This window comes from Ruditapes philippinarum, unplaced genomic scaffold (assembly GCF_026571515.1).
Source record: "Ruditapes philippinarum isolate M1 unplaced genomic scaffold, ASM2657151v2 ctg3510_1_1_1_1, whole genome shotgun sequence".
Taxonomy (NCBI): Eukaryota; Metazoa; Mollusca; class Bivalvia; order Venerida; family Veneridae; genus Ruditapes; species Ruditapes philippinarum.
Genome location: NW_026853379.1, coordinates 91,373 through 107,813, shown reverse-complemented (window position 1 = coordinate 107,813; position 16,441 = coordinate 91,373). Strand labels below are relative to the sequence as shown.

Genomic DNA, 16,441 nt, shown 5'->3' with positions numbered 1-16,441 from the left:
CAATTGCAGTACATTTATCAAATTAAATTCAATTGGTGTTTTTGCTTTAGTATTAATGAAAAGGGTAATTAAGACAAAAAAGCCAAGCCACTGTGACACAAACTGCACCGTACGAATTATGTACCGAGAGGAACGGGAAAAGTACATGGTTGGATTTACCCATTTCTAAAAATAGAAATTCACGCCATTTGCAACATGGAAATCACAGTTGAATTTGGGTTCGTTATAAACATTTTCGTGAGGATATAACTTAATTTATCATTCAAAAAATTATATAGACAATAAAGTTTGTTGTTTTTCTCCGGATCTTCTAAATAGAAAGTAAAAAAATTATACTGTATTTGTGTATAAAGGCAAGATGAATAATTCTGACTATCCTGTTTATACCTATATAAATGCCATGTTTTCTATCCCGTTTTTATGTCATGATTTTTATCCTGTTGATTGTTTTTCAGGGGTGGAGCAGAACTTTTGTTTGATAAAATAAAGAAACACAATGTGACCCTTCCATCAAAAGAAACTCCTTGTAAGTTGATCAATTTAATATGCTTCGATAAAATTTAGGATAACATAGATAACTGAGATAGGCTACTTCCTAGCCAGTTAAAATATCACGCGTGCCTACTAAACTTAAAACTTGTAGCAAGTAAAACCATGGATTTATAAATCCGTGGTAAAACTTATTAACCAGATATCAAAATCAGTAAAATAATACATTTTCTGAAAGCTCATGCATTTGTCTATGGTTGCAGGTAAAAATATTTACAGTTCCCATTTAAATATATGTCACAGGGTGAGAAAAATGTGCAGCCTGACCGGGACTCGAACCCGGGACCCTCGGAATACCGTACCGCGGCCCTACCGACTGAGCTATCCGGCCGCTTACACATCTTCTCCCCTATATAGTGAACAGTTCTGAACCGTGACATACTCCCCTGCTTAGCCTAATTAATTCGGCGTGAACGGTTTGACCCATTTTACAGACTTTTTTTTTCTTACTGTCAAACCGTTACCAGACAGCGCCCGTCCAAAATTATCTCGGTGTCTCTTTGACAAGTCTAATTAGTTGGACTATCCCCTGCTATATTGAAATTCGTCCTCGAATTTCACAGAGTTACAGAGCAATGTGAATTAAACTCTGAGCTGTATTCAGTCACGGGCGTTGGGCGCCAAATGTCACAGGGTGAGAAAAATGTGCAGCCTGACCGGGACTAGAACCGGGACCCTCGGAATACCGTACCGCGGCTCTACCGACTGAGCTATCCGGCCGCTTACACATCTTCTCCCCTATATAGTGAACAGTTCTGAACCGTGACATATATGTTGTATCATTTTTTAAAGAGAACTACGTAATATTTTTTGTTACAAAACTATTCATATGACAAAAAACTGGCTCAGTGGGTATGTTCTGCCATGTTTTTCTAAGTGAAAGGCATGGAAAGTTACCAATATTTTAACATGCAGCCATAGATGAAAGATTTACCTTTCAAATGGTATATACGTGTAATATTAAAGGATCATGATGTACATCCATTAAGTTTTATTTGCTACAAAATGCCTAATATTCCACTTTTTTATAGGCATGAGTGATATTTCAATGGAGTATATAGGAGCTGCTTATCTCTGTTATCTATGTCTCTGTATAAAGTTAGGAAATGAATATTATACTGATATTTTTATCTTGATATATCGATTTGCATAGGTAAAAAAGGGTAAAAGATTTAACATTTTTTTAAAACATGAAATATTCCATTGGTATTTTCCGGCTGCAGGTTGTCTAACATCAGCTTGATTTCCTGTAAAAATTATACAGGGAAGAACTGACTATAAGAAGAATTAATCATTGGTCATTTTAAAATCTGGAAATCTAATTTGCCATTCTAAAATAAAATCTAAAGGATAGTTCTTGCCATATGTTCTATGGAAGATTCAAATGTTTAAAGGGGTAGCAGTGACTTAAGGTGTGTGCCTCTTAACCCAGGAATGGTGAGTTCAAGCCCAACTTGTAGCACAGCCTTGTTTTTGTCATATGATAACATAACAAGCAAGTTTCAGCAGGGATTTATTGTAATATAAATCGGTGGTTTCAGGAAATGGTGTTATGAGTGATACATATAGGTTATTCTCTGTCAAGGTAAGACATGATAAGTTATGTTTGAACTAACTGCTTTATATCAAGAAGTTGGAAATAAAATGTGGAGATACAGGAGATAAAGGTGCCTTTAAGGGTAGAGGCATCAGAATTGCAGCCACTGTTTCCTTTGCTTAATTGTAAAGGGTGACTTAATTGGCTCTAATTTCTTGAATCAGTGTATCTCTTAGCTCCAGCAGCTGAGGCGGTTTTGTCTGCTGGTGTTGCTTTAAGTTTGTATTGTAACACCCGAGGATAGCCAAAGTCAACTTTCTTTTTTTGGCTCCATATATCCTTAATTGTGTTGATGTGCCGTAAAACAAAACAAGCAAATAACTAGGTAAGAATCAATACATTTATACAGTGATATACTTACTTAAATTATTCATACAAGTTTTGCAATTTTTTTTTTGCAAGAGAAATGAAGTTTTAGTTTATGCGCTAATTTTCTTTCAGGGACAGTACGAGAGCTTTTGCCATGGATGAAGGATAATATGTTGAAAGAGCGACCAGAACTTTTTCTTCAAGGCGAAACAGTGTAAGACATATTCTGTAACTACATGTTTATCCCTTGATAGGAAACAAACTGTTCTTAGGCCTTACATATGTATTATCAAAGTTGTAGTACTTTAGTGGCTTAGCCTTATACTAAGTTGAATTTCAATAAAGGACTTGACCAACTTTAAATTTGGAACAGTCCATTTGTAAGTGAAGGGAAAATCATATCAAAATTTGAATTAATTAGCCAGCAATTGTATATAGTTGTGCATTTGGGTGATTGTTGGTTCTTCTTGTACGCCTATTTGTACCCTAAGAGAATGCATAGAGGGGTTTCAGAGATCTTCCTTAACTAGAACTTAGTCAGATGCTAATTGGAAATAAGCAAACACTTTAAATAGCTGCAGTACTTTACCGTCACAGTGGCTATTCTACCTTTGTTTAAATTTTATTAGCATCTTAATTTTGTTAAAGGGCATAAATTATATACGCATATTTCAAAGCAAGTTGATTTCTTTTTCTTTTTTCAGTCGACCAGGAATTCTTGTGCTAATAAATGATGCAGACTGGGAACTCATGGTGAGAAGCCAGCTCTTTTTTCTTTTTCTTCAAATTTTTGAAACACACATGTACATGTATTCGATTTTGTGCATCAGAATTTAACCTTTAACCTTCTGTATTTATGTTATGGATTTGTCGAAGCTCTTCTTGTATACTTGGAAGTTGGCCACCAATGTTTAGGGTAAAATATAAATCTGCCAAAAATATAAATAGATTGCCCCTTTCTTTTTAGCTCACCTGTCACAAAGTGACAGGGTGAGCTTTTGTGATCATTTTTCGTCCGGCGTCCGTCCGTCCGGCGTCCGTCCGTAAACTTTTGCTTTAAATGACATCTCCTCATAAACCACTGAGCCAATTTCATCCAAACTTCACAGGAATGTTCCTTTGGTGGTCACCTTTAAAAATTGTTCAAAGAATTTAATTCCATGCAGAACTCTGGTTGCCATGGCAACCGAAAGAAAAATCTTTAAATATCTTCTTTTAAACAACCCTAAGAGCTAGAGCTTAGATATTTGGCATGAAACATCTTCTAGTGAGTGTCTACCAAGTTTGTTCAAATAAAAGCCCTGGGGTCAAAATTGGCCCCGCCCCAGGGGGTCATTGATTTTTCCTATATGCATATAGTAAAAACTTAAAAAATCTTCTTTTAAAGAACCCAAAGAGCTAGAGCTAAGATATTTAGCATGAAACATCTTCTAATGAGTGTCTACCAAGTTTGTTCAAATAAAAGCCCTGGGGTCAAAAATTGGCCCCGCCCCAAAACTTAAAAAATCTTCTTTTAAAGAACTCAAAGAACTAGAGCTAAGATATTTAGCATGAAACGTGTTCTAATGGGTGTCTACCAAGTATGTTCAAATCAAAGCCCTGGGGTCAAAACTGGCCCTGCCCGGGGGGGTTCATTAATTTTCCTTATATGTGTATAGCAAAAACTTAAAAATCTTCTTTGAAAAAACCCAAATAGCTAGAGTTTAGATATTAAGCATGAAACATCTTTAAGTAAATATCTACAAAGTTTGTTCAAATAAAAGCCCGGGGGTCAAAACTGGCCCTGCCAGTGTCATTGTTTTTAACTATATGTGTATAGTAAAAACTTTAAAAATCTTCTTTTAAAAAACCCAATGAGCTAGAACTTAGATGTTTAGCATGAAACATCTTCTTATGGGTGTCTACCAAAGTCTGTTCAAATAAAAACAAATAAAAGCCTTGGGTAAAAATTGGCCTGGGGGTGGGGGGGGGGGCCTATATACAGGTGAGCGACCTCAGGGCCATCATGGCACTCTTGTTTATAAATTGTACGTTAAGGGTAATTTCCGGTGGAAATTCATACAAAATTATCTTGGGCAACATAATATATTTGTAAGCAGTTGACCTAGTAATAAAAAAAAGGTGGGAAGAAAGTGCAAAATTATTCATTTAGTTGTTGTAAACCTGTACTTATGTACATGTATGTTCTTTATTTTTCAGGGAGAATTGGATTACCCAATAGAAGCTAAGGACAAAATTGTGTTTATATCAACATTACATGGTGGATAGTATAATGGTTTAAATTTAGATACTCAGCGATAATTTGACAGTGATTTGTGGCAATTGAGAATAAATATACATATATGAGTTGTGATAAAGGAAATCTGGAATATTTTGTAGTGATAACATCTGCAGGTTTATGAGGACATCCAGGAACATGCCTGGGAAATGTTATATATTGTCACCTTAGTACAGTAACTGGTTAATAGAATGTAGCTACTCGCACATATATGCTATATTGAATAACACCTTGGACAACCATTCTATGTATTTGGTTACATATTTTCCTTCATCAGGGGATGGATCTTTCCAGCGTTGACAGTTTTATGCAAATTGACTGACTGCTTATCTAGTTGCTACACAGCATAGTCACTTACACAAAAAGAACACATGGTTTTATTTGTTATATACTGTTTATAAGCAGTTGACATAGCACACTATGGAAAAGATGGGGCTAAATTTTTTCACTGGTAAAAACTGGAACGATCCAATGTCATCCCAAATTTAACTTATGCAATTTATTTTTATGATATAAGGAGCATATAATTTGATAGAATTAAAGACACATTCTGCCTCTGAAATTGATACTTTTTTAATTCTTTAGAAAGATCCAAGATGTGTTTACTATTGTATTAATAATGGATTTTGAGCATGTCAGATAACAGTAATGCTGAATATACAGTTATATGAAGTAAATTTAGTAAAATTTCAACAAAGAAGTAATTTGACTTCCATACAAAGTACTGAATCAATATAATTAACAATATAGTAAATGTGTAGCATTTTAGAAACTGTTACAAGAGACAAAATATAAAAAGTTTAAGAGAAATGAGAAAGATGGCATCTCACGGCTTAATTGGCCTTTAATTAATTGTAAATATCTCAGAACAAAGCAAATAGCAAATAAGATTACATTCAAAAGTTTAAAGCTGTATCATATTCTAATGCATTGTTTTTACAAATTTTATAAACAGTTGTGTGCAAAAATTATTTTGAAAAACGACCCAAAAGTGAAATGGGTTGCAACACTTTTCACTCAAACTGTGCTAAGAATAGCACAAAAATTTAATTGTCAATTTATTTCTGGGGATATTTCTTAATTATCTTTTGCATATTTTTCTGTTTTAAGTGCCCCAGCTGATCTATATAAGAAATTAAAGTTTTATGTTTTAAGTCTTTAGTACCTCAAGTGGAATTTCTTTAAATAACCTTATATATGAGTCATGGAGGAGTTGTACAATAAATGTCACTATTATTTTGCATGCATAAAAGTATTGTATGTAAATGGAATAAAATGTTCCCAAACAAAATATCATGGTTCTATTTCATTTGTTTGTTTATTTGTTTGATTGGGGTAGTTACGTCACACCGACACAGTATAGGCGCAGGAAGACCTCAGGTGCCCTTCCATTCATTATTTCAGACCACTGACATTCTGTAATCTAGCTGAATAGCTTCATCACATGAAAAAGTGAAAGTCCATGTCGGGATTCGAACCCAGCTGTGAGGGGCAAGTGGTTCTATTTTTATGCTCCCTGAAGGGTGAGCATATAGTCGCCGCTTTGTCTGTCTGTCTGCTTTTCTTGTCTGTGACATAACTTTGAAACAACAAGAGGTATCAACATGAAACTTTGTAGGAAGATAGGTCTCATTGAGAAGGTGTGCAGTGTACAAGAACTGCAACTCTGCCTTGCCTAATTTTTTAATTATTGTCCTTTGTTTATTTTTACACTTTGAACTTTGTCTGGGACATAACTCTAAAACTATAAGAGATATCAACATGAAACTTTGTAGGTAGAAAGATCTCATTGAGTAGGTGTGCAGTGCACAAGAACCGTAACTCTGTCTGCCTAATTTTTGGCCCTTTGTTTATTTTTACACTTTAAACTTTGTCCGGGACATAACTCTAAAAGTATAAGGGATATCACATGAAACTTTGTAAGTTGATAGATCTCATTGAGTAGAAGTGCAATGTTAAAGAACCATAACTCTGTCTTGCCTAATTTAAGAGTTATTGCCCTTTTTTCATTTTGAACTTTGTCCGGGACATTACTCTAAAATTATAAGAGATATCAACATGAAACTTTGTAGGTAGATATGTCTCATTGGGTAGAAGTGCAGTGCTTAAGAACCATATATAACTCTGCCTTGCCTTATTTTGAAGTTATTGCCCTTTGTTTATTTTTAACTTTTGTCAAAACACACACATGTAAAATTGGACATGTTGAATTATTCTAATATGACCTTGGCCTTTAATTGGCCTTGATCATAATGGTCATTCAAACTATTCTTTGCTTAAATTTTCATGATTATTACTTATTTACACATTTAAATTATACTTAAACAAAAAACTCATATTACAAAACGGAAATGTTGGAATTATACTTACATTGTATGTCTTTGAACTTTATTTGACCTTTACTTTGTTCAATTATTGAAAATTTGCATAAATTGTCAAAATTTTGTAATATTTTTTTATTGTTTTGATTAATGCTTGGAAAAAAAGAATATTTATGACAAAACTGATTCAGTTGTGACCTTGCCCTTAATGACCTTGACTGTCAAGGTCAGACATGAACTTTGAGTTTATTTTGTACATTATTTATAAATTCATGTTTTCTACAATATTCTTACTTCTATGTTTTTAATTCAAAAATTAAAAAATCTAGCGTGGTTCTTCTAGGCGGTGGTTCTTGTTTATACATGTATAAATTATACGCTTGTCCTTATTTATTTAGTTTGCACAATGAAACGAAAAACTTCTTGTTCGAAAGTACTCTTTTTTTTTATAGTTCTTCGACACATATATAGCTTATGCATTTTAAGCCTTGTGAATCATGTCCAAAGGGTAAAAAAATCCCCAGTCTTATATAAGCTGAATGGATCTCACGAGCAATGTATCGCCACCATGACATTCAATATAACAATTGAAAACTTAAAGACTCTTTCAGAATCACTGACATGTGACCATATCGTGAAACGGTAAAATAATCTAAAAATTCTTGTAGTTTGAAACTTTCAAAAGGAATGTGTGGCTATTAAATTTACTTATATCATTCAAAAATTACTGCCAAAAGAATTCGCATATCGATCTAAGCGAAACAACTCTTTCAATATTTACAGGAATCTTGTAGCGGTTACTTCCCTTGGTATACAATATTGTGCAAATCTAATGAAATGTCAGTGTATATCCACCGCCATTTTTGCAACTAGATCAGTTGCGTATCGCCTAATGCAAACAGAGCATCACTTTACGTTTGTCCTACTGTTTCTGTGTTGCTTTTATTTTTTTTAATTTTTTGGGGGGGGGGGGGGGGGGGGTGGTGTTGTTGCTTTTGTTGTTGTTTTTCTTCCCCGCTGATGACAATGTTTCATTAGTAAATATTAAAAAAGTGTGGTTTATTTTTGTTATGATTACACAATGACTGTTTCCCAGCGATAAGCTGGTTTCACAAATTCGCCACCCGAAGTTTAAAGGTCCGACAAGTTATCCAAATCGGCGGTATAGGTGCTTAGCTAAACTTACGAAAACTTATTAAAAGGGATACTGTTTTTAAAGTTTTACACTGGAAGTAATTCATTTCAGATGCGAATTCTCTTCTTTAACAATGACATTTTCGATTTAATTCCCCACTACCCCAACAAGGGACTTCTTTTCCTTCAACATTTAGAACTTAAAATGACAAGACAAAGAACACGAGATAAAGAAAATGACTATTTTGTGGACTCTAACTGTTGTAAAAACTGAAGAAGAAAAGTTAAGGTGAAATACAGAACTTTATTTGATCCATTTAAAGGCACATTATGCTAAAGAAATAAATAAATATTTACTTCTTTAGAAAGATCAAACATGAGTTTTATAACGTTTAAATAATGGTTTTAGAGCATGTTAGATGCTTGCCACCTAGATAAAATAGCGCTAAATGTAAAGCAATATTGTAATACCCTGGTCCATAGTAACTTTAATAGAGTCAGATAGAACCTAAATTTAAAGCTTTATTGTATTTTTATTTCTTGTCTAATGTGTTTATAACTTGGTGGATAACAAGTTTATATCCATGGCTTTATAATTGCTAGGTATTTAACTTAAATCAGTTTTTGTGTGCATGTAGTACCTATAAATGCAGAATAATATAATTTACTTCCTGGTTTAAGCAGCCATGTTTGTATACATCCTGTTGCATTGCATTGTGGTAGTTGCTTAGCAACTGCAGCTTCCTTTTATTGTTTGCTTGTCAATGCAGAGATGTCAAGCAACTTTCATCAACAATTTAAAACTGTTAACCCCTTTAAAGGAAATTTAAGGTTTTAATCTTTTGTATTAATTATATTTTTATTAAATAAGGACTAATAATTATTAATATATTGGTAATTTTAATATTTAAATTCTCATTTGTTTCCAGTGACTGTGAGCTTCACAGTTCCACATTATTTTATGTGAAGCTGGGTTCACATGATTTTATGTGAAGTTGGCAAACTTCACAAGTTGTGAAATGTAAACTTCCACACTTTTTTGTGTGAAGGTTAAGTAGTATATAAACTGCTGTGAGCTCATTTTCGTGAACACACACGCAAAACAACTTGCTTAGTACAAGTATAAATTTTGTTTAAAAAACAACAATCTTTAAGGTACTTTAACTTATTTTGGTGAATATTTTCTACAAGTCTTTACTTAGAATTATAAACATTTTAATAAGTAATATTTTAAGTAATTTTAAGCTTATAATTTTATTGTTTAAAAGTAGCAGTTTTACAAGGCTTACTAACAGTACTGAATGGTTATTTAAGTTTATCTGCCTTATATTTCTAAATTAGTGACTTTGTTAAATGTAATCAAGTCTAAGAAAAAGTAACTGTTTTGTAAATGGAATAATGGTGATGTATTGTTCACATAGATTGTTCTTGTATAAAATATAATTGCAATTAACTGTTAAAAAAGAAACAATATATGTGTTTATTAAATAAATAAATTAAAGTTTTAAGTTTTATCACAAGTCTTAGTTTTTTCGATTGCATCACATAAATTATCACAAAAATTAGGGTTTTAAAAGGAAACCAACAGCTGGAAGCTGATCAAAATAGCTACCCGTAACAGATATTGTCCATTATTACCCAAGTTCGGAATCCAAGGCTCGAGCTACCAATTGTAATCGACTGACATCCGTGTCTCAATAGCGTAACAATATGACTAAAACTGAAAAATATTAACAAAACAGTATTTTGACTTCCATCTTGGACAGAAAGTATCTTTCTGTCCCAGCTTCCATACAAAATACTAAATCACTATAAATGTACTAATTGCCAGAAGAAAAATACAGCTCAGGTAATTGGCCAATGAGTAACTTAAGGAAAGTTGAAAAAGAAAAAAAAGAATGAAAAACTGGAAGCATTTCTAGGGCATAATGGACCTTTAATTAAATGTCATCACGCAAACAGATCAGTATGATAGTAACGAAGGTTATGGTCTTGAAAAGAGTCAAGACTTAATAAATCTTTGTTTTAACTAAGAATATTTTAAGATATTGCTGACTCAAAGAAAGTTATATATATTTGTTGTTTGTTTTCGTTATGGTTAATTTATTACTGATCTGTTTAACTAAAGAGAGTTCTTGCGTATACCTGGGGCAAACGATTTTATGTCCCTGCGTTTATATATTCCTATAGACGAATTAAGAAAACATATATAGCTGGTTGTATTAACATCTGTACACTCAGTAAGGTGATAATTCTTAACGTTATTGATGATTCCAGTAAGTAAATGAAGTGACATTTGTTACAATAAGCACTGTTGTACAGCGTTCAACGGAAATAGCCCCTCAAAACATCGAAAACGAAAGTAAAAAAGTGTACGTCGAGTTCACCCGGCTAGGTAATGTTTCAACTTACTAGTATTTCTCCATCATAACTTAACTTAACAATTTACCTGAATATGTATGGTTTGTAAGGCTCCCACGTTTACAATTTTTTGTAAACGTTTACACGATTGCCAAGAACCGAAACGATACCGTTTAAACGGTGGTACCTCTATGTACTATACACACCATGTATTTAAGTCGCCACTTTCTATTTTTAATACATGTACAAATAAAGAATGTGTAGTTCTCATCACGATTGAGTCAGCACACATGTTCTGCATTTTATCCCCATTTTTTACCAAAAATGTATTATGTCACGAGCAATTTAGCACGGTAATGCTGTGTTGAGGGTTGTAAACACCCATTTGCTGTTTTTTACTTTGGAATAAACCACTAGAATTGATAAAATCCATGATCACAGGCAATGATTAATAAATTTTGTAAGACAACATGGTCATTTCGATTAAACGGTAAAAAAAATCGTAAACGTTTATGAATGAAAATCGAAACGATTCCGTTTAAACGTGTAATCGTGGGGGCCTTAATGGTTTGAGAGAAGAATTTGCTTTTCCTTCAAATTGAATACTTTTAAATTGTATAGTATTTGTTGATATTTGCGAACGATGTCGATATTTACCACTAAATCAAGACCAAAACGCATTTTTCTGTATCAACATCCGTCTTTTATACAAAATATAGACTTCCCTCTACTTGTATTTGAGTGGTCTATTTCCGTTGAACGCTGTACAACAGTGATATGTTTTAATGACGGTGGTCGCCTTATATGGGCGACGGTCACATATTGTTTCAGATTTTGTGGACCTAATTATAAACACTGTACAACTCTTCCTTGGAAACTTGTGAAAATTATGTCTGTAGCGCCGACTTGCAGTATATATAAAGGCAGTTTTCGCTGTCGGGTACGGACTTTGAGCCGAAAGTAGATGACCATAAAGCGGGCAATGAGCACCGAAATACACAGTAATCTGACATAATATGAAAAAGTTGATGTAAGCCTGATAAAGGCTATTGGTACCAAGCAAAGGACCTGCATTTCAATCCGTCATGTCCCCTTGTACCCTTCCTCGTCGTCTTTGCCAACTGTAGGGCCACTCCCCTCGGCTTCAGTCAGGACATCGGCAGCTGGTCCGTAGGATACAAGCTTCGGGTTTGTTTTTTTCGCCGTCCGAAGTTCTTTAAATCGTCTGCCTACGTACTGAGAGGTGAGAGACCGGACCGCGTTTATACAATATACTTTTTACGGTCGCTCGCCATTTCAATTTAGTTATCCTAAAAGATAATGTAGATATTTTGGTGGAGAAAAAAATTAATAAACACCGCTGGACAATTAGCTCGACACAGCAACCTATTAAGACTTCGACATTCACAGATATAGAGGCAATAATAACCTATACGTCTTACAATAAACGGAACTTTCTGATGATACGAGGGTCCTCTTATCAGTTTGATGGCTGTGGTCGAGATAATACGTCTCTCTTTGACTTTCTACGGCGACTTTAGAAGATATCCGAATGATACAGGAAGTGTTAATGGACGCTCGGATAAGTAAGAGAGGTTCGCCATTTGCATGGAATTACCGATGGGTTAAAATTTGGTGAATAAAATGCTTTCTTACCACTGGCTAAATTCCAGGCATAGTTCATTTCTTCTAAAGTCAGGAGTATGCGTGTCTAGCCTGACCAGGATTTGAACCAGTGACCCACGGAATATCGTTCCTAAGATCTGCAAACTGATTAGAAAACGGGGATTTACGTGCATACCCTTATCCATTAACAGTCTATTACCTTTGTCACTTGTAAAAAGTCAGGCCAATTTGAATATCTGTCCACTCTGACTAGGCCCTATACTGTTGGTACCTCAATTTTCAGTATTTTGGTGTTAAAAACCCTTAAACCTTGAATGGGCTTTTCCAAATTCAAAGCAGGGCAAATCCATTACTCACAGTCGGTGGGCGTCGGTAAGGTTTATGTTAGAAATGGACCCTTATCAATCATCGTCTTTTAGCCTAATTGTCCTCTATTTCCACCTATTTTTCTATATAAACTTGTTAATTTAAGGAAACTCCACTGAGGTAAAAAAAAAAAAAGCATAAAAAAAAAATTGAAATTCTTGTATATATCAAGTCATGGATGATAAAAGTCTCTTATCAAGTGATGCACTTAAAATGGAAGAAAAATCTGCAAAGATAAGAAGAAAATACATTACCTACATATCGATTTTTGCACGATTTTTAGTCCAGTTTAAGTAAAAAGCGTTTCAAAGCTTTTTATCTATAGACCACTATGCACCACTAGGGAAACTGAAGCAAGGAAGGTTCTAAAAGTTTGCACACAAAATATATTAGTCTTGAGCTACATCAAATGTTAATCAAGTCTTGAAAAAATATGTCCAGTTCCTTCGTATAAAAAGGAAAGAAAAAACTCAGTGGTATCCCTGGTGAATAATTTAATGAAGTGTTGTTTTTTTTGTACATTCACAATATCTCATCAACAGTTTTAGTGTATAAATAACTTAAATGGAACATTGTTATTTTATTTGACGGTTATAAATAAACAAACTCTTACGCTTTCCCCTCTAGCCGGGCCTCACCGCCTCACCAGTTTAACACAGGGTGTTGAAGGCATGTTGTTGAAGGGAACCATCAATTCTAAGAGCGTTTGAGGCAACTGCAGCCTAATTAGCGGCACGATTTATGGCCCCGTTATTACCAGCAATGAAATATTTTGATAAGCGCCTAGGCTATATGTAATGATATATGAAATTTTACAGGTTCTCGTTTTCAATTGATAGACTGGTCATTAATTACAAAATGATGTGAGGAGTTGGTTTGTGGATGAAAATGGGTTTATAATATTATCTTTAGGATTGATAATCTCAGCTTAATGTAAGACATGTTTTAGGGTTTACCTGAGGGTTTTTATCTCAAGTTTAATCAGTTCTCATTGTTTAATGTTGGAGAAAAGTTTGTTTTTGTTTTTTGTTGTGTTTTTTGTTGTTGTTGTTTTTTTTTTAACAATATTTTAACCGATTAGATTATCCGCCATTATTAACTGTAGCGAACAATATCGATTTTTTTTATTTATTGATACAATGAGAGCAGATATTTAAAAAAAGCTGTAGCTTAAAGTTCACAAAACAATTCAGCTGTTCATACATCGCTTGAGGAAGAAATAGGAAGTTTTGTTTTGTACTCTTACAACCAGACAACGCTTTCCGTAAACAATATTAGTTATAAATATTTTTGACATGTTATATGGCCCTATATAAACAGTTGTTTAGAAATATAACCCGAGTCGCTAGGCTGTAATATTTATAACAGCAAACTACCTTTTTTGAGAAAAATGTGAGATTTTCTTAGAAAATTGACAACAAACTTTATAATACTGCACGTTTGTAACGTCGTTTTTCATTGGATAATCGTGACGTTTATATAATTCTATATACACGGCTACTTTCGATTCATTAAGAAATCATACTTTTTTCTCTAAAAAATAATGTTTGCTGTATTATAAATTCGTAATAAAGATTGTTGACAGGATATATGGTCGTATATAAATGGCTGTTTGCAATATAACTCTCGCCTAGCGGCTCGGGTTATATTTACAAACAGCCGTTTATATAGGGCCATATAACCTGTCAACAATCTTTATAACTAATGATATAAACGTTACGATTATCCAATGAAAAGTGACGTTACAAAAGTGCAGTATTATAAAGTATTACTTAGATAGTATGTATAAATCGTATATGGAAAATATCGTAATATTGAAATTTAAATTTGACGTTGTTAACGTTCTGTATGTATATATCACCAACAACAACAATTATTCTTACTTATGCATTACATTTACTAACTTCTCTCTATAAAATATCAAAAAGCATACCATTGATGAACGTCTTTACATATGTTTAGCATATACACGTACATGTATACGATCTTGAACGTTATCCAAACAAAACAGTTCTTACATATAAAAATGTTATTTTTATTGCATATCAAATTATTTTGATTTTTTTTCTCAAATATTTTACAAGATATAAAAATCTCGATTTTCATTTTATTTTATCGAGAAAACGAATGCCGTTTTTATATGGGATTGTCTCAAATAGTGTTCCAATATTTATCATTTTCTTTATCATGCCACACGCACGAAAAACCCGTGCATGAAAACGGTTCTGAATGTGCTTTAATCATTCTAAACGAAAAGGAACAAGATATTTGAACAGATAGCCTGTGCATTTTTGTATCTGAAAAAGTAGAACTTTATCAATATACACCCAGACGAGAGACAGAAAGCACGATTTTTGTTTGAAGAAATTGTTTTAAAACGCGCTCGTTCTATCTAATTAACGCACTAGATATGTCTTGGGTCATCCGTTTGAATGTGTAAATTTCCTCAACCGATAGATTGTCGATATGAGTTTTCTACGTCAAGAATTCTTAACCTTGTCTATGCTATCTGCACACATATCTTATAGGCATGAAAATGTATGATATGAATAAAAAAAGGACTTTTATTTATTAACTTATGTTCCATCATTTTGCTAAAATATTCCACATTAAACATAGTTAAAATCTAACAAGCTACAGTAAAAGGACATCTTGGCCTTTAAAATTTTGAAATTGCAATTCTAAATGCAAACATGTTATGAAAGTGTGTGTTTTTAGCTTTATTTGTCTGCCTTTAACTAAGAAGTCCCGAACGTTGTTTTTAAGCGTGTTGCGCATGCGCGGAATCATCGACTTTGTTAGGAAGCGTTTTATTCTGTTTTCAAAGATAATTCATTTTATATTATCATTAATGTTTATAAAATCAATCAATTTTTATTCAGCAATTGACATAAATATGCCTTTGGCCATTTGTAAACATAAAAAATGGCAAAGCAAAATATACATGTATACTATGTTACATGCTCATCTCTTGGTGATATATTTTTATTTTAGAAATTTGTTGAAATCTTGAAAATTCTTACTGGATATATCTATTTCAATAAGATCATGCACAAACTGTATTTACGAAGCTGCGTCAAGTTAAATTGGTCCTTTATTTTATGACAATATGTATTCAAACTGTGTATACCTTATAAATGTGTGTAGTTTTTTCTTCTGCTCTGTGTGTACTCAAAATAATTGAGCCGTGTCATGACAAAACCAACATAGTGCGTTTGCGACCAGCATGGATCCAGACCAGCCTGTGCATCCGTGTAGTCTGATCAGGATCCATGCTGTTCGCTTACAAACCCTATAACAAGTAGAGAAACTGATAGCGAACAGCTGTTCGCAAACCCATTATGTTGGTTTTGTCGTGACACGGCTCATATGTTTATTTACATTAAAAAAGAGACTGCAAAACATTTGTAAGTATTTTGAAATATCAAATTTAAGCAAAATATATCTTGAATATACGGAAGTAAATAGCAATCTTCAGATATGACTATAAAATATGGACACACCGTTGATTTTGAGCTAGTTCTTTTTCCCCCAAGTTTTTGTTTAGAAATGTTTAGTTGATTTCAAACAACAACGACAGCAAAGCCTCGGAATCGTTTGTAGCACGGAAATAACGAGAATATATGATAATTGTTTTTTTTTTGTATAATAAATAAATAGATAGATGAATAGGTAGATACATAGGTAGATAAATAAATAAATAAATGAATGAATGAATGAATGAATGAATGAATGAATGAATGAATGAATTTCGAAGATTGACTGCAATGATAATCCAGATAAACTTTTGGAATAATCGAAGACATACAGTAATATCTTGCTTACAAAGATCTTGCTATATCTTGACTTTTGCCAATAATTCAGACTTAAAAATATATAAATAAAAGGAAGACAAAAAGA

General features: G+C 33.3%; 1 protein-coding gene across 1 annotated transcript; it reads left to right on the top strand.

Moving 5' to 3' along the window:
- The first annotated feature begins 81 nt into the window (after positions 1-81).
- LOC132736701 (ubiquitin-related modifier 1-like) lies at positions 82-6,024 on the top strand. Its single transcript, XM_060723891.1, has 5 exons — positions 82-218; positions 456-526; positions 2,588-2,669; positions 3,160-3,208; positions 4,655-6,024. Exons 1-5 carry the CDS (start codon positions 196-198, stop codon positions 4,721-4,723), a joined length of 294 nt encoding a protein of 97 aa, XP_060579874.1. The 5' UTR covers positions 82-195; the 3' UTR covers positions 4,724-6,024.
- The last annotated feature ends 10,417 nt before the right edge of the window (positions 6,025-16,441 follow it).